This window comes from Camelina sativa, chromosome 20 (assembly GCF_000633955.1).
Source record: "Camelina sativa cultivar DH55 chromosome 20, Cs, whole genome shotgun sequence".
NCBI classification, from domain to species: Eukaryota; Viridiplantae; Streptophyta; class Magnoliopsida; order Brassicales; family Brassicaceae; genus Camelina; species Camelina sativa.
Window position 1 is genome coordinate 22,579,733 of NC_025704.1, and position 18,317 is coordinate 22,598,049.

General features: G+C 38.2%; 2 protein-coding genes and 1 long non-coding RNA gene across 3 annotated transcripts; 2 read left to right on the forward strand and 1 right to left on the reverse strand.

The window, feature by feature from the left end:
* LOC109131340 lies at window positions 1,681-3,016 on the forward strand. Its single transcript, XR_002036967.1, has 5 exons — window positions 1,681-1,758; window positions 1,955-2,045; window positions 2,143-2,232; window positions 2,347-2,523; window positions 2,815-3,016. It is a non-coding gene; the product is annotated as an uncharacterized LOC109131340 (long non-coding RNA).
* Window positions 4,227-7,192, reverse strand: LOC104771444 (probable inactive receptor kinase At5g67200). The gene is made up of 2 exons (XM_010495966.2): window positions 5,595-7,192; window positions 4,227-4,966 (listed from the first exon to the last, which is right to left on the reverse strand). Exons 1-2 carry the CDS (start codon window positions 7,009-7,011, stop codon window positions 4,344-4,346), a joined length of 2,040 nt encoding a protein of 679 aa, XP_010494268.1. The 5' UTR covers window positions 7,012-7,192; the 3' UTR covers window positions 4,227-4,343.
* LOC104772743 (uncharacterized protein At4g04775-like) lies at window positions 15,449-15,981 on the forward strand. The gene is made up of 2 exons (XM_010497323.1): window positions 15,449-15,610; window positions 15,682-15,981. The coding sequence occupies exons 1-2, from the start codon at window positions 15,449-15,451 to the stop codon at window positions 15,979-15,981; spliced, it is 462 nt and encodes a 153-aa protein (XP_010495625.1).

Below are 18,317 nucleotides of genomic sequence, written 5' to 3' on the forward strand. Positions count from 1 at the left end.
ATGTAAAATAATTAAATTCAAATTTTTTTAATAAAACTTAAATCTTACCTCAAATTGATGATGTATCACAAATCTCTTATGCTCAAACTTGTAACGGATCGAGAGTCGTTCGTGCTGATAACGTGTTGAGAAACCACTATATAATGGTGTATGAGACATGAGAAAACAAAGAGTAGTAGAAGAGAAGTGTTGTGAACTATGACTACAAAACACTTATGAGGTTTGTGTTTTGTAACACTTTGTAAAGAGAACAAAAACTAACAAAGAGATAGAGAGGGAGGGACAGCCACGAGAGAGAGAGAGACTTTGAGAGTGTACTTGATCAAAGACAACTTATGTGTGTCATTCTTATTACACAACTCCTTATTTATAGTGCATTACAAAAGACATAAGTCACACACTTAGACACTTGGTAATAACAAGTGTTGAGTTAGTGTAATACTACAAAAACAAGTGTCCTAACATGTGTCTTGTGATGGATTAATCACAATTCTATTTCATAATAAATTTTAATTTTATCTGTGAAATTTTATCTTTTCTTGTTTTTCTTTACTTATGAAACAATTTTGTGTGTGTGTGTGTGTGTGATTTTTCCAATTGTGAATGCGCACATACATATACCAATGAAGCAAGAGTACTTTGATTAGCAATTAAAAATAAATAAAAATTAACCAAAGTGGAAAACTAGCATAATTACTAGTTCCTAAAGTTGAAAAATACACAATTTGGTCCAACTTTCACTATTGGTAGTTTGGTACATTGCATTTCTCAGTACATTCAGAGTCGTGCCTAGGTGACACTACAAGAAATATCCACATTGATAGCACAAGACAATAACTCATTTTTCGTAACTGCTATGAAAGATAACTTTTTTTTTTCGATTACCCTATAATAGCACTCAAACAACACTATAACAAAAAATCATGAAGCGGGAAGTTAAAATTACTTGTTCCGCCAATATTTGGGGAAAATTTTCACTTAAGCGTCGTATGTGAACAAGTCCATAGAAAAAAAAAACATACCTTGAAAAATTAAAACATTAAACATATCTCAAAAGAAAAAAAAATTAGAAACTCTCCTTCGTCAAGGGTTTCATCTTGGAAACCACCGTCGTCGCCATCAACGGCATGAGTTGTTGGAGCTTCAGTAAAGTCTAATCCGGTATCTCTCGACTCTCACCCGACCCAAATTGGTTTCTTTCTGAGATTATTGCCCAATCTCATGCCAAGGCGAAGAATCTGGCCCCTCTCCTAACAGATCTGAATTTAGAGGATGCAGCTTTGGTTTCTCCGGAAAAATCTCTCACTACTGCGAAAACCACAGAAGTGGAGGACCCAGAATCCGGCAAGCGTAGAGGAAACTTGGTCGAATGTACTCTCTCTCTCTCTCTCTCTCTTTCTCTCTCTGACTTGAGACTCTGTTTATCACTGAACCAACTCATCCATATTGATTTATATCAATTCCACCACCATCGTCACAAAGAGGCTCTTTAAGTCTCTGTCGGTAATCTCATCTTCTTCTGCTTATCTCTCAGGTTTTAGGGGTTTCTGCAACATTTGTGTTGATTCACTCTCAGATTTTAGGGGTTTCTGCAACATTTGTGTTGATTCACTTCTCTTCTCGCTGTATGAATCCGTACTGATCTGGGTTTTCTTGTTAATTCAAGTAAATTCATGGAATCTGTGTTGGAATTTTGAGCTCAGAGTGGATGGTCGTGGCCTTTATGATTACCACAAGCTATACTATCAAGTTTGGCAAGTTAGTTCTTACTCTTTTCTCCTATGTTGTTTAGCTTGAAAGCTTCAATTTTTGTGAGATGTATGAATGTATTTGCCTTGCTCCTGTGATTTTATGAATTTAGTTTTGGGTCTCTTCAGATTATTACTTTTGATTTCTCTGGTTTTTGTAATATTGTGAACTGATGGCAAATTTATATATGTGTGAGTTTTAATAGGGAATATGGTCTCTATTTTCACGGAATTTTCTCCAATGGCTAATCCCTCGTTTGAGCTTGGCCGCATTATAGATCTTGCTCTAACTCTAAGGTAAACTTCTCTTTTGGATTGATCTCTGTTGATGTTATAAACAAATACTTTTGGATGTTGTGTCTGGATTGATGTGTCTTTGTGTTGGTGGTTATAGAGAAAGTCGTGCAGTAGATACAGTCATACAGAGTCTCTCTCTGTTCTAGCCGGAAAACTGGTCTGGTCTGTTCGCATTGGACAATGGAGGGTAGGTTTAATTGGCTGCATTTCTTCTTCATGTGTAGGTTCTTGTTGTAACAATGATCTTTTATGTGAATTTTGTTGCTCACTCTCTAATATGAACTTGGTTTTTTTTTTTCAGAAGCCCAAGTTGTTGTAACACAAACTCGTTAAGAAGAAACCTGAGAGAAGTAATACTCGTTAATTGTGATCTATCTGCATTTCCTTGCTGTGTATTGACAACAGTCGGATATATCTAGACTTGAAGCCAAAGCATAACTCCAGCAGAAGGATAGGGAAATTGCAGCTCAAGTTTCAGGTAAGATGCTTTTCGCTTAGACTTTTGGTTGACCAGGTTTGTAAACACTTTGAATATATTTTCCTGTTTTTCATTTCTCTTGTTTAATCCTTTGTGCGTCCTACGACTTCACCAACTGTACAAAAAATAAGATTTTTACCATTGCTTCTGAACTGATTCAACTTTTGACTCTGTTTTTGTTTTGGTTACAATTACAATTTAGGGTTTATTTATCTCTCGGTGATTGGTATGTGCTTATATTGTTAATGGCAGATTGTGGCTTCTCATGATTCTTTTGTTTCATATGAGCAGATGCATATGGAGAGGATAACATGGAACATGTCTTTTTCATATATTCAAAGTGAACTAGTGGCTGTTCATTGGATTGTTTCATGGCAAAGTGAGCAGAAGAAAGGTTTGGATGGGTTACATGTACATGTAAAGTTTGTCTTTGTTCTTTGTAATGTTAGTTTTATTTTATTTAAGACTTGGTGACACTTGATGTTATGTAAGACTTATTTTGGTTAATGTAATATTATTTTATGAAATTTAAAAATATAGAATTTAATTTAATAAATTTTGAAAGAAAAAATGATACTACCATATTATATAAAATAGCACTAACTCCTAACTTAGCGTGTAAAATAACTTATAACATTAGTTTAAAAATTTAGAAAAGCCCCATAACAGAGCATTTTGGTACTGCTATGGTAGAAGACTTTATCATAGCATACATATCTGGCGCTATTGTATGTGTGGTACCTACGATAACAGTGGCCTAACATAGCATTTGTAAAAAAGCTATGAATTACATATTATAGCGTTTCTTTCGTGCTAACAATGTACATATTTGTTGTAGTGTGAGGCAAAAAGAAACTCGGCCAAAATTTTTGAAAAAATTATAGATGCTAGTATACTTCTAATCTATTGTAATTAATTAACTAGAATCTCACTTTTATATTGAAAAAACCTGATATTTTTAATTTTGGGTAACATAGTTAATAATTAATAAGGTATTTTAAATTAAAACTGATTAAACCAAAAATCAAACATTGAAATTACAAATTGTGATAACTAATATATTTACATTCTTAGATTAATATAGTGGATGTTTCAATATATTTAATTTTTATTGTTGTTTTTCTTCCTTTATTTATGTATGATATTAATTGTTATTTTAGAAACTTTTGTTTTATATGGATTGTTGAAGAAAAAATTTCAACACCGCCTCCGGCCTCCATATCTCTAGGCACGGCTCTGAGTACATTACACATTAAAAAATGACCAACAATGTATATTTTTGGTGAAAAAAGTCGGGAAAGTTTAAACTTCGTCCAAATTCAAATGGACTGCATGCATACGAAAGCATACGAAAAAGTACATTGCACATTACTCTGTGTGTGTAAGTGTAACCGTAGTAAAAATTAAAAAGCATACGAAAAAGTGATTTTATTTCTCTCTTTTGATCCTTATATACTTGTTGATTAGTTAAAATGTTCCACCCAAAATCGTGTGCAACTATTTAGAAACACAATGCAAGTAATGCGCAGATCCATATCTAAAAGAAGTACAGATCTACCAAAATAAACATTTTCAAGAAATACAAAGAACATGTACCAAACTCTCTATAGCCACTATTGTAAAAGGTTTGAGTTTGCTTAGTTTTTAGTTTACGATTTTTTATGATTTGAAGAAGATATGAAGACCTAGTAGTAAACGGGGTAAGTGATTAAGGAACCATGGCATTAATCTAAAACCGCCACTGTTACATATAGTTTTAAGATTAGTGAAAGACATAGATTTAGTTTAGAAAAAAAGTAAATAAAACTACTGTCCTTAAATTAGGAGCTTCCAGAATTAGTAGAATCCATAACAAGTTCACACTCTTCCATCACAGCCGCTTCTTTAATCTCTTGCAACATTTTCAAAACTTGCCACATCGTAGGCCTCTGCTCCGGCGATGATAAGCTACAAGCCACCGCGACTTCAGTCAACATCCCAAATTTGTCCCTATCCTCTCTCCAATTCCCACTCTTCTTCTCACCTTCCTCTCTCACTTTCCTAACCCATTCCATCATCCCATCCAACGTCAAAACCGGAATCTTCGAAGGTTGCTTCCCTGTCAAAAGCTCCAAGAGAAGAATCCCAAATGCGTAAACATCGGCTTTAACAGATTGGTAATTCAAACTCTTGTGTCGAGCTTCAGGGGCTTTATAAGCCGCTGCATCGACGTCTTCTTGACCATCACCACTGGATACTAAAGGAGGGTTTGTTGCAAGAGCAATAAGGCAGTAATCGGCAATACAAGCTTCGAAGTCCGGTCCAAGAAGGACATTAGAGGATTTGAGATTGCCGTGAACAAGCTGCCATGCTTGGTGGATGTAGGATAGACCTTGAGCCACGTCTTCTGCTATCTTCAAGCAAGATGTCCAGTGCAATGGTGTTGCCCTTGACGATTTCGTACCTACACAATATCATATATCAACTTTTAACATAATTAAGCTTTGATTATACTAAAAACCAAACAAAACGTTTAAAATAAGCTCCTCAATGCTTAACTTGTAACTAAATGAACTAACCAAATCTATCACATTCCTCTTGCTAGACATTGACATATAAACCAAAACTAAACCAAAATATATTTATGCAAAGAAAAACCAAAATCCCAAACCAGTGTTAGTATACTCTCTTCATCATTTTAAGTGATGATTAGACATAATGCAGACAGTTAAATAAAAACTATATAAAACACATATCATAGTCTATTTTCAAGTAAATAAGCATTAATTATAACAAAAAAAATTTGAATGTAAACTTTTAAAAATTAAAAAAAATAAAAACAAATTAGTACAAACATTTGAAATCATGTAGTAAAGTTAACTGTGACCAAAAAAAAAAAGAAAATCAATAAATTCCATGTGGCCGCAGAAGCTAACTGTGCAGTAAAGCTAAAAAATTGACTGAACAAAGTAAAAAACCTCGTAAGTAGTAAATTTAACACAAGCATTAATCACGCAAACCAAACAAAATGCTTGATGTCTTCAATGATATAAATGTACTAATCCAATGTGAGAGGGTTTACGAAAGCTTACCGTGGACAAGAGACGAGAGACTGCCATTTGGCAAATAATCATAAATCAATAGCCTCTCTTCCTTAGCTTGAAAATAAGCTCTGAGTGGAACCAAATTCGGATGCCCCAAAGCACCAACTGATTCCATGTGACGCTCAAATTTATCTCTCCCTACACCCGCTAATCGAATGGCGTCTAATCTCTTAACCGTCACGATCAAACGGCTGTCAAGCAACGCCTTATAAGTGGTCCCAACTGTTCCTCTACCCAATAACTCAGCCGACGCTGTCATTAGCTGGTCCATCGTATACACGTGCGCCTCACCTGCACAGAATACTAGACTCCCGCTTTTTGTCGCTTGTAGCTTCTTCACTTTCTCCTCGATCTCACTCTCTTGCTCTATCGCCGCCGCTACTTCCGCCGTCTCCGCCGCGTCGAATGTCACAACCGCCGTTGATTCTTTTCCTTTTATTGACTTCTCGTTTTTGCCTCTCCGTCGTCTCTTCACGGCGCCGATTAGGCACGCGATGGAGATGAAGAGGATAAATGCGCCGGATATAAACGCTAGGATCACCACGAATCGTGAATGTTTGCCGTGATTTGTTTGGGATAGTCCCACTCCTCCGATTTGCGCGATTTGACCGAGCTTTTTGGCCGGTGGTGGCGGTGGCGGCGCCGGAACCGGAGTGAAGAACTTGGGTCTTGGACTGCATTCTTTGTGAACGATCTCGCCGCAGAGATTAGGGTTTTTGAGAAACGACGAAATACCGAACCGTAATAAAACGGCGGTTACTGGTACAGCACCGGTTAAGTTGTTAACCGAAACGTTAAATGTATGAAGCGAGGACTGGTTTAGAGCTGGGACAGGACCGTTGAAGCGATTCGAATCGAGACGGAGGTAGTTTAACCGGCCGGAAAGAGCTAAACCGGGTGGGATTAGACCGGTGAGGTTGTTGGAGGAGAAATCAAGAGTTCTTAACCGGTGAAGCGCGAGAACCGAGAGAGGAAACGAACCGGAAAAAGAGTTGTGATCGAGAAATAACGATTTGAGATTAACTAAACCGGAGAGATCCGGTATAGGTCCGGTTAAGGAAGTGTTTTTGAGACTGAGAACACGGAGCTGGTCAAGTCTATTGACTGAGTCAGCAACGAGTTGACCTCCGAGGTAAAGATCTTCAATGACCAAACGAACCACTCTGTTTCCGTAGCACGTAACACCCCACCATTGACAGAAGTGAGAGCTCGTGTTTATCTTGTTCCACAGATCAGCTTTGGACTTGAAACGTACCAAAGCAGAAACGTCGCGGTGATGATGAAACGCTCGTTTTGTACGGTTGAAGGAAGAAGAAGAAGTAGAAGAAGCAACAATGGTAGTGAAGAAGAAGAAGAAACAAAAGAAAAGGAACCCAGAAATGGGCAAGTTACAACGAAGAAGCATAGCTTGTAAGAATGTATTAAAGAAGCATGTTAATGTCTCTGACTATTACATATGAAAGAGTTTTTAGAATGTAGTAGTAGAGAGAGAGGTGAAGAGAGCAGGAGGTACGTGACAAAAGGATGTAAGACACAAGAGAGTAGCTGTCGGGGACTGGAAAGTTTCAGAGTCACGTGAATACTGAATAAAGTAAAGAAGTTGAGAGTAATTATTATATAGTATTAATGATACTTGTAGAACTGTTGAAACGAAGTAAAAAAGCATAGAAGATGAAATATATTAATGCCGATTTTGTAGGAAGAAAGCTAATACGGGAGATCTAACTCTTTTGTTTTCTTTCAAAACCGGATCTAACTACTGTAACGAAAGAAACAATAGTATTATTATGTTTCAGATAGATTTAGGCTCCAAATATTAGTACAGGTTGTTATGGACCTTATGTTTGTTGACACTTTGAAGCTAGTTGAAGTGACAAAAAGCCAAATGTATTATTTTCTACTAGTAAGTCATTTTGTTTCTCCTTTGTTTTGTTAAGTTCATGTTTTGCCTTTCAATTGAAGATTCAGCCATCAAGTCTATTTCAGTACTATTAAACATGATTTGGACGTCGGCAGAAACAAAAACATGGTTTAGATAATCTTAAACATGGGTACGGACAAAACCCAAACTAGGATTAAAATCATGTTCAAAATAGGCTTCCCACCCTGTTGTGTTGCCAAGTGGAAGATCTCGGCCGAGAGGCAATTGGTCGCTTTCTAGATGACGGAGCTGGCACCTTAAACCATCCAATTATTTATAAACTTCCTCAATGATGAACAATTTTAACCGTTGGAAATAGTTAACAGCTAGCTTCAAAAATAGCAACAAAAAAAACTATCAGTAAATAGGCTCAAACCAGCAAGTAGCAGCGTAACAACACGAATGCAGGAGGATATCAAAGTCAGGCCAATAGAGGTCCTCTCCCCTGATATATCATGGTTTTTACAGTTTTTAATCATGATATAAGTGTGCTTTTTGAATCTTTTGATTTGTTTCTAGGTTATTTTTGAGTCTTTACAGGTTATCTAGGAATTTGGCACGGATGGAGCAATATGGAAGAATTTGGATTATTTTGGAGCATTTTACTGAAACTCCCTCTTTACTTTTAATATCTGTTGCATGTTATTCAGAATTATGATTTGTGCTTTATTTAACATGTCTGAGTAATTTGCCTGTTAGGTTTAGGGTTTTTCATAGAGTTTTTATGATTTATTAGATCTGAAATTTTTAGGGTTCTCCATCTTTTATGATCTTCATCCTTGGTTGTTCTTCACAATAATTCTTGATTGATCACCTAAAATTATTATCTTAGGGAAATAATTTAATATGAGAATATAATTGTTTTCCTGATTAAACCATTGATGAGCAGAATTGTTTCTTACAAAGAGATTTGAATTAATAATTCTGTGAACTTATCTAAACCTGTTCTTAAAACTGATTTTTAACTTGGAATTTTACAAAGAGATTTGGATTTTCTGGTTTTAAATTTAGATAATAATTGCAGTGAGAACTGATTATTTTACCAAAAGTTTAGAGTTCTAGATCTGATCTTTATTGCTTGAACCTTAATTAATTTATCTGATTTAATATTTCATAATTTCCTGAGAAATTCCTTAGGCTTAACTCTTTTGATTTTCTGAATTTACAACACTTTCATTTATAAATTTGCATTGCTTTTATTTTAATTCAATTTAACTTGTTTAGCGTAATTTACAAAACTCTATAATCTATTGTGTTTGATCTTGAGTCTCAGTGGATTCGACCCCTAAGTACTGCAGTGATCTCTTGTTTGAGAGAGTAGCTCTAGGGATTAATTTGAGCTTATCATCCCCTACCAGGCCATAGGACAAGAATTGAACAAAGTGTGAGATAGTCAAGATTTGAAGAAGATAAGCATTTATTATTATTGCATTTCTCTATCTTGACTGCTTATTACAATAGTGAGCCTTTATATATACATAAAACCTTAGGGTTTTAGGGTTCCTCCTCAATGCCAAGTATTGCAAATCTATTGACTAGCTCAATTTGAGTGTTACCGCTAATCTTCTCTTTTTCCTTCTTTGGCATTATGTGTGAAGTTTCTTTTGTCTCAATCTTTAACTTATCTTCTTGTGCAGGAAGCTTCTGGAGGGAAGAACCTTATGTTGCATTGGTGGACTCACTAATGGGCTTGGGTCTGTAAATGACTTTGAAAGCTTGGTTGGGCCTTTTGATGTTTTGGCCCGTTTGTTTGGACAAAGACACAAAATGAGCTTTTGTCGTTTCGGTTGACTCTTCTCCTTCTTTCTCATTCTCTTCGATAGATTTCATCTTCTTCTCATTCTCTTCTGTTCTCACACTTGATCTGTATTGATCTTGAGGAATCCTGCTTATAGTCCCCCTCAAACTCGGAGTGGGTGGAAAGCACACGCCGAGTTTGGATCTCAGACGATTGAAAGCACCAACCAGTAAGATTTTGGTGAAGATGTCGGCAATCTGAAATTCTCTAGGTATGTGCGTGATGGTTAAAGTTCCCAGCGCAACCCGCTCACGGACGTAATTATAGTGAGTTTCAAAATGTTTGTTGCGTTTATGATAGGCCGGATTCGCCGACAAGTAGACGGCTGAAAGGTTATCGCAGTAGATCTCCGGTGTTCTGGGAAGGGGAATCCAAAGTTCCTTGAGAATTTTGCAGAGCCAAGTGACCTCAGATGCCGCTTCCGAGAGGGCTAGATACTCCGCTTCTGTAGAGCTTTTGAAGACCGAGTCTTGCTTCTGAGCAGACCAGGAGATGATGTTGTTACCCAAGTAGGTGCAGTAGCCACCAGTGGAAGGACGAGTCAGATCACAGCCGGCGTGATCACTATCACTGTAAGCTCGAACTATGCAATCTGTGTTCTTATGAAATGAAATTCCCATTGTCGTTGAACCTTTAATGTAGCGTAGAATCCGTTTAAGCAGGTTGAAGTCGGAGTACATAGGAGCATGCATCCGTTGACACATAAAATTTACAACAAATTGGATATCAGGTCTAGTGAGTGTCAAGTACTGAAGCTTACCAGCCAAACTGCGAAAGTATGTCGGATCAGGGAAGAGGGCATCATTAGCAATCCGGCGATGAATATCCTGAGGCAAGGGGGTTGGCATCGGGTTACAATTGGCCATCTGTGCTACTACCAGTAAGTCTTCTGCGTACTTCTGTTGTGATAGAAAGAGTCCCCCTGAATGATATTGAAACTGTATGCCAAGAAAATAATGCAGTCTTCCCAAGTCTTTCATTCTAAACTGTTTGTTCAACTCCTCCAATAGGTGTGACAGAGCAGCGGAGCTATTTCCTGTGATATCCATGTCGTCGACACACAAGAGAAGAATGATCATGGCACCATCTTTGATGTAGACGAACAACGAAGAATCCGACTGACTGCAGTAAAAGCCGAAGTCAAGTAAAAACTTACTGAATTTGTCAAACCAGGCCCTTGGTGATTGCTTGAGGCCATAAAGCGACTTGTGTAAGAGACAGACATGGTCTAGCTTTGTCGGATCTACAAACCCGGGAGGTTGTTTCATGTAGACTGTCTTTGTTAAGTTACCATGCAAAAAAGCGTTTTTAACATCCATCTGTTTTATTTCCCAATTCATGATGGTGGCAAAGTGGAGGACACAGCGAACTGTGGGAGTTTTGACCACTGGGCTGTAGGTTTCGAGGTAATATATTCCCTCTTCTTGATCAAAACCCTGTGCAACTAATCTGGCTTTGAGCTTGTCCAGGGATCCGTCTGCATTTAGCTTTGTTCGGAACACCCACTTGCATCCCAAAACATGCATATCTGGTGTAGGTGGAGTGAGAGACCAGGTATTTGCTTCTTTGCAATTACACATTTCTTCTTCCATTGCATTGTTCCATCCTTCGTGTTTTAATGCTTCTGTCACTATTTTAGGTTCCGGATATGACACTTTGTGAGTCATGAGTGCATATCTTGGGTTTGGTTTGCGAATGTTGGCCTTTGACCGTGTGACCATCAAGTGTGTAGGTTGAACTGCAACTAAGTCTTCTGCAGGACCAACATCTTGAGGAGCACTCTCTGATGTCTGATCAACTTCTTGGGAGTTCGATGACTGAGTGACCCTCAGATGTGTAGGTTGATTTGCAACAGCGTCGTCCGCAGGGCCAACATATGGAGGAGCACTCTCTAATGTGTGATCAACTTGCTGAGAGTTCGATGGTTCATCAGAGGCCTCAACAGGGGACTGAGGCACTGGAGGTTGTTGATTATTCACCTCTGCTGAAGATGGTGATAAAGACACTGGTAGTGATGTACTGGTCGTGCTTGTTTCTGACGTTGTTAACACAGGTGTAGGAGGCGGTGTGTTGACTCTGCTTGTGTCTGTCGATTGTGACAGGTGTGATGGAGTAGATGGTGCTAAGTCCTTGGAGATGAGAGAAGAGAGTTGTTGCCTATAGAAGCAGGATCAGAGCATGTCGTACACCCAGAACTCTCTTCCTCATCCAAAGGTACTACAGTTGTACCACTTCTCTGCGGTAAGGGTGGAAAGTCAGCTTCTGTGAACAACGGTCTCAACGCTTGAGCTGGTTCTGCTGAGATAACATCATCTGTGTCGTTTGTTGCAGGAGCTTGTGTAGAACTTGTTTCCGAACTACGGAGCCAAATTTTCATCAGTGGTGTTGGATTCGACGGCTGTTGGTGCTGATGCGAGTGAGTGAATGGGTAGTTCTCTTCATCAAACAACACATGCCGACTGATATAGACTCTGCCTGTAGAAGGTACTAAGCATCTGTATCCCTTATATTTTTTATTGTATCCCAAGAACCCATATTTGAGTGACCTTGGATCAAATTTTGTGGCAGCGTAATCTCTAAGCGTGGGATAACAGGCACAGCCAAACACCCTGAGAGATGAGTAATCCGGAATGTTCCCCATCAGAGCTTCATACGGGCTGCATCCTTTGGTAAGAGCCGAGATAGGTAGAAGATTTATTAGAAAATTTGCTGTATAAAAAGCTTCAACCCAATATTTTTGAGGCACTCGACTTTGGAACATCATTGATAACCCAAGTTCCACAATATGTCTATGTTTTCTTTCAGCCAAGCCATTCTGTTGAGGAGTATGAGGACATGAGACAAGTTGTTGAATGCCGCATTTCTGTAATTGATTAATAAACATTGTGCTCATGAATTCACCTCCACCATCGACTGAAAAAATCCTATTTTGGTCTGAAACTGATTTTCAACTCTTGTTTGAAATGTAGTGAAGATGGAGAAGAAATCAGATTTCAACTTTAAAGGATACATCCAACAGAAGCGTGAGTACTTGTCAATGAAGATTACATAATAACGAAAGCCTTGAAAAGAACTTATTGGAGCAGGTCCCCAAAGATCACAGTGAATCCTTTCTAAGGGCCTAGAAGCAACATAACTAGAAGAAGTGAAAGGTAATCTGCTACTCTTGCCAAGTTGACATGCTTCACACATCCTCTTGACTCCTTTATTGGCGAGAATAGCTTTTATTGCAGATAGTTGCTAAAGGACTTGATCATTCGGATGCCCTAGTCTTCTATGCCAAATATCTTCACTTACAGAGTGTTGACGAGTGGTATAGAAAGCTTTCCTCGGTAAGTGATCATTCTTTGTTGCCTTATCATTAACATGAACCGCATCATCATCAAATTGAAAAGAACAAGGATAGTCATTTGTAGCCTTTGAGACTGACAATAATGATTTTGCAATATCAGGACAAACCAATACATCGTTAAGGGGAAGCTTACCAGAGGTTGTCTGAAGACTTGTTGATCCGGTATGAGTTATTGGCAGGAAGTTACCATCACCAATCATAACTAAATCTGTTCCGACGTAAGACTGAGCTTTCTGAAGGTTGTGTGGAGAATTGGTGACATGTACCGTAGCTCCAGAGTCAGTGACCCACTTGTTTCCTCCATGATCTGTGACATCCGTGATCCTCAAAGCAGACAAGGCCTGAGGTATGTCTTCATACTGATAGCTGCTGTCAAACCCGTACCAGCATTTTATAGCAGGATGACCTGGTTTGTTGCAGATTTGACAAACAACCTTTGCTTCAGCTCCGCTGGTGTGTGGACGTATCTGTTGTGGAAAGCCTCTGCCTTTGGTTGAGAAGTAGCTTCCTCTCCCACGAGAACCACCATTTCTGCCTCTTCCTCGACCAGATTGATTTGTGAAGAAGGCTACGTGGAGAGACACCTCTTGTGCTGCACTGTAAGTGGAGAGTCTGTCTGCATAGCTTATGAGACGTGAGATGACATCGTCAAAGGTGGGAGGTGGAATGAGATCTATCATCCTTTCGATAGACACTTTTATAGGTTTGTACTCCCTACCTAGTCCTCTAAGAGCAGCAAAGATCTTCATTTTTTCCGGTACTGGACTACCTATAGATGCTAGTTGCTCACATACATTCCTTATGTCTCTTAAGTATTCAGACATAGGTCTTTCTAGCTTTTCTGAAGATTGTAACTTGCCTTGCAGTTCAAAGAGACGTGAAGACGATACCTTGTTGAAGTGCCTTGCCAGAGCATTCCACAGTTCCTGAGCCATTGTGGTACCGGTGACTTCAACAAGAATATCTTCTGACAGAGATCCGAGAACCATTCGTTGTAGTCCGGATTCTGAACTGTGGTGACTTGACCTCCGATGTGTGGAACTTGAATGATGGCACCAAGAGGAGAAAACGACCCGTTCACAAACCCCAGAAGATTCTGACCAGATAAGAACAACTCAAACTGTGACTTCCATGAAATGTAATTTTTCTGGTTGAGCTTTAGAGTAACACAGTTTGAAATGTTTAATGCAGGAAAAGGAAAAGAATAGTGTTCCATGGACTGATTTGCCATGGCTCTGATACCATGAACAAAGTGTGAGATAGTCAAGATTTGAAGAAGATAAGCATTTTTTATTATTGCATTTCTCTATCTTGACTGCTTATTACAATAGTGAGCCTTTATATATACATAAGACCTTAGGGTTTTAGCCTTTTAGGGTTCCTCCTCAATGCCAAGTATTGCAAACCTATTGGCTAGCTCAATTTGAGTGTTACAGCTAATCTTCTCTTTTTCCTTCTTTGGCATTATGTGTGAAGTTCCTTTTGTCTCAATCTTTAACTTGTCTTCTTGTGCAGGAAGCTTCTGGAGGGAAGAACTTTGTGTTGCATTGGTGGACTCACTAATGGGCTTGGGTCTGTAAATGACTTTGAAAGCTTTGTTGGGCCTTTTGATGTTTTGGCCCGTTTGTTTGGACAAAGACACAAAACGAGCTTTTGTCATTTCGGTTGACTCTTCTCCTTCTTTCTCATTCTCTTCGATAGATTTCATCTTCTTCTCATTCTCTTATGTTCTCACACCTGATCTGTATTGATCTTGAGGAATCCTGCTTATAAGAATGACTCTATGAGGCATGTCGAGCCGGTAAACCATCCCAGCACGCAAAAAAAAACAAACACGAGCGAACAAAACCTTTCTGAGGAAAAGAAATCACAAAAAGAAAAGTAACAAGGGGCAGAGTTGAATAACATGGAAAGTACGTACCTTCACAATTAAGTTGTCTCTAAAGAGTGAAGGTACAAAAAAATCTTCTTCCTACAAAGATACGACCGCACTTTGTATATGAGTTTAGACTAGTCTCTGTGTGCATATTCCTCATGTGGTCTGGAGAATACTGAAATCTTATTGCGATCCGGAGAAAGGCAGGTGAATATAAGTTTAAACTTGTAAGTGGGCATGGAGGTTACCAAGTCATGGAGAAAAAAGTTCGACAACATGATTTCTAAACAAGGTAGCGTCACGATAATTTGCACCTCAATCTCCATCTCATATGAGATTCTCTGGTTCGTGGAACTTTGTAGATTTGAGTTTTAAAATCTAATTTTTAAACTATGTAATCTTAGTTAATCTCGAGATAGTATGTAACTCATCAAATATTCTTTCATTTTTCTAGGTGAAGTAAGAGAAAAGGTCATCAATCAACCAATGCAATACGTCTACCTTGAGAACTGTTTTTGTCCTTGTGTAATACTCTTTCTTCTTATCCGATAGGGTTGCCGCATTATTCCCCCCTGTACTCGTCCCATTCCCAATTTTTCAACACAGATTTTTTTCCTCTGAAAATAACATCACAAAAAGTTCATTCTTAATTTAACCACATGAACTTGTGTTTTTATCCTAATTTATATATCTCTAATCGAAATCGATAAACCCAGCTGCTAAACCCGATTAAACCATAAAATCGCGTTTAACCCAATCATAATCACGTTTACCCGTTTAATCCAAATAACCCAACAAATCCGATTCTCTCTTCTTTTTATTATTCTTCTTCTTCTTCTTCTTACTCGACAAACACGATTTGGGGATTTAGGGTTTATCAAAAAATTTAAAAATCATGAGCGACTCATCGAGTTCATACCATTCAGCACATCGACTTTCTCCTCCAGAAGTTCTGACAAGCTGCAGGTGCTGGTGTGGTCAAGAGACCATCACATTCACATCAAAGACAAAAGAAAACCCATACCGTAGATTCTATAGATGCTCGATTGCATTGAAGGTGATAATTTGATATTTAATTTAATTGTTCATTGTTATGAGATGAGAGTTGATGTGAATTTTGTTAAACAGAGACCGAATGAGGAGCATTTATTCAAATGGGTTGATGAAGCATTGGTAGAAGAAATTCAGATGGTCAATAGGAAGCTTAAGAGAATTGAAGAGGATGTGAGTGACTTGAGGATAAATGTGATTCAGAATTTGGATCTCCAAAAGGAAATGTTGAAGAAGCTTGAGGGAAATATGGTTAAGAAGCTTGAGGAAAATATGGTTAAGAAGATTGAAGATAAGATGGCTAGTTCAGCTTTGAAGACAATTGGTATTGTTGCTGTAATAGGAGGTGCACTTGTATTGCTATGGGGAAGAATCTAGTTGTTGTTTGTATCATGTTTATGTAATCTAGTTGTTGTATCATGTTGAGACAATCTAAATCAGTTTGCTTTTGGTTTGTGAGGAGAAGAGAAATGAGAATTCACAAAATAGACAAATATTGAGAAACAAAATCAACATCTGAAATAGACATTTTGATCCGAGAAACAAAGCATCATCCAAAAGCAATAAAGAGATCAAAAACAACATCCAAACACTAAAGCAATAAAGAGATCGAAAGCAACATCCAAACACTAAAGCAATAGAGAGATCATTGACTGCAAATGTCTCTACTCCCATTGCTCCCATTGACTGCTCCTTTGTGTGAGTGTGACTGATTCGGCTTCATGTGATTGTGCCTGAGTCTTCTTAGTTTTCTTAGTCTTCTTAGTCTTTTTAGTCTTGTTTTTCTGAGATGAAGATTCACCATGCTGAGAAACAAAAAAGTAAAGAGAATCATAAGGTTTTACACTTGGAAACAGATCCAAAATATTATCAACAAAGTGAGAGAGAGGAAACATACCTCAGACAAAGTTATTTCCATACATCCAGCTTCATTCTTCTTACTCTTCTTCTTACTCTTCTTTTTCTTAGATGAAGATACACCTTGCTGAGAAACAATTAACAATCAATAAAGAGAACCATTTTGCACTTGGAAACAGATCCAAAATATCAACAAACTGAGAGAAAACATACCTCAGCAAACAGAGTTATTTCCATACATTCTTCATTCTTCTTCTTCTTAGACTTCTTCTCCCTGGGGAATTTTTTACATCCTGCGGCATTATGTCCTGCTTCACCACACGATTTGCAGTGCATTGTTCTTCCTTTCCGTCCTAATTTAAGAACCACAGGTCCATCTTTTTTCTGCTTTTTCTTCTTGGGTGACTCGAGTGGACTCTTGATCCGATTGTAATTTTTCTTCTGCTTTTTCTTTCTTCCAGGTTGATCTGGTTCTGGTGGTGCGGTTATTAAAACATAATCATTGGTCATCCAATAACGTTGTCCTCTAACTGGACTTGGCGCTGTATCATACTGTTCTTTCCACACTTGAGTACTAAACATTGGAACTACAAAATCTTCCACATCCTTACCGATATCCATTATTGCTGCATAGGCATGTTCACATGGAATCCCTGTGATTTGCCACTTGCAGCATGAGCAATCCCATAATTCAGTAGTCAAATTTACAGAGTTTGAGTTCCCATCAACCCAAACCTCAAACTGCCCATGTGTCCCTTTGGTGACTTCACATCTCAAAGCATCTTCTTCCTCCTCAGCCAGAATATCTGAAACATACTCAGATATATTTTTCTTCCATCTGCCAATCTTCGCCTTTCTCTTACTGATTCGTGCCATTGCTTGTCTTCGTATTGTTTCCATCATAGGAACCAATGATTTTGCTCTAGCTTTGACAACTGTTGCATTAAACGATTATGTTGCATTGTTGTCCACATCTTCACAAAAATTGCCGAGAATGAAAAATGCTCTACACCAAGACTTTGGTTCCTCCTTCATGACATCTTCAAACAAAGATATATTATAAGCTCTTAACTTTGCCAAGTTAGTCCTATATTCTTCATAGCTATAACTCCAAGCTAAGCTCCATACATGCTTCTTCATTAAATCCTTATCTGAATGTCTCTTCTTCAAGTTTTCAACTATATGCTTCACACAAGGTCTGTGTTCAGCATTTGGCAATGCTGTTTTAACTGCACTAAGCAATCCCTAGAAAAAAAAAGAAGCTAATAGTCATAAACGATAAGACAAAGTAACACAAACTAGATTAGAAAGAAATAACATTTACCTTGCATCGATCTGATATAACAACATAGGCAGTGCCATCTTTAAGATTCAAGTCATCCTTCAGCAGATTTAGGAACCAAAGCCAGTTATCTCTATTCTCAGTTTGAACCGTTGCCCAAGCTATAGGGTAAATCTGGTTGTTTGCATCATGAGCAATAGCAGTGAAAAGACAACCTTTAACTGCATGCTTCAGGAAGGTTCCATCTAGTCCAATGAGTGATCTGCAAAAGTAGAATGCATTCTTCATTGCTGCAAGACACACATATATCCGGTTGAAGACATGATTTCCAGCACCATCAGTTATAGTATCAACAATGGCAGTAGATCCCGGGTTGGAGCTTATGATTTCAGCAACATATCCTCGGAGGTGAGCGAATTGCTGATCATATTCATCTTTTAACCACTTGAGTGCTATAAGTCTTCCGGTCTGACATTGTCCAATAGTACTAGATATTTTCCATTGCTCCTTGATATGCCTTTGAATGTCTAGAGGCATGTACTTAGGTTGCATCCTCAGTTTATCCATAAACAAC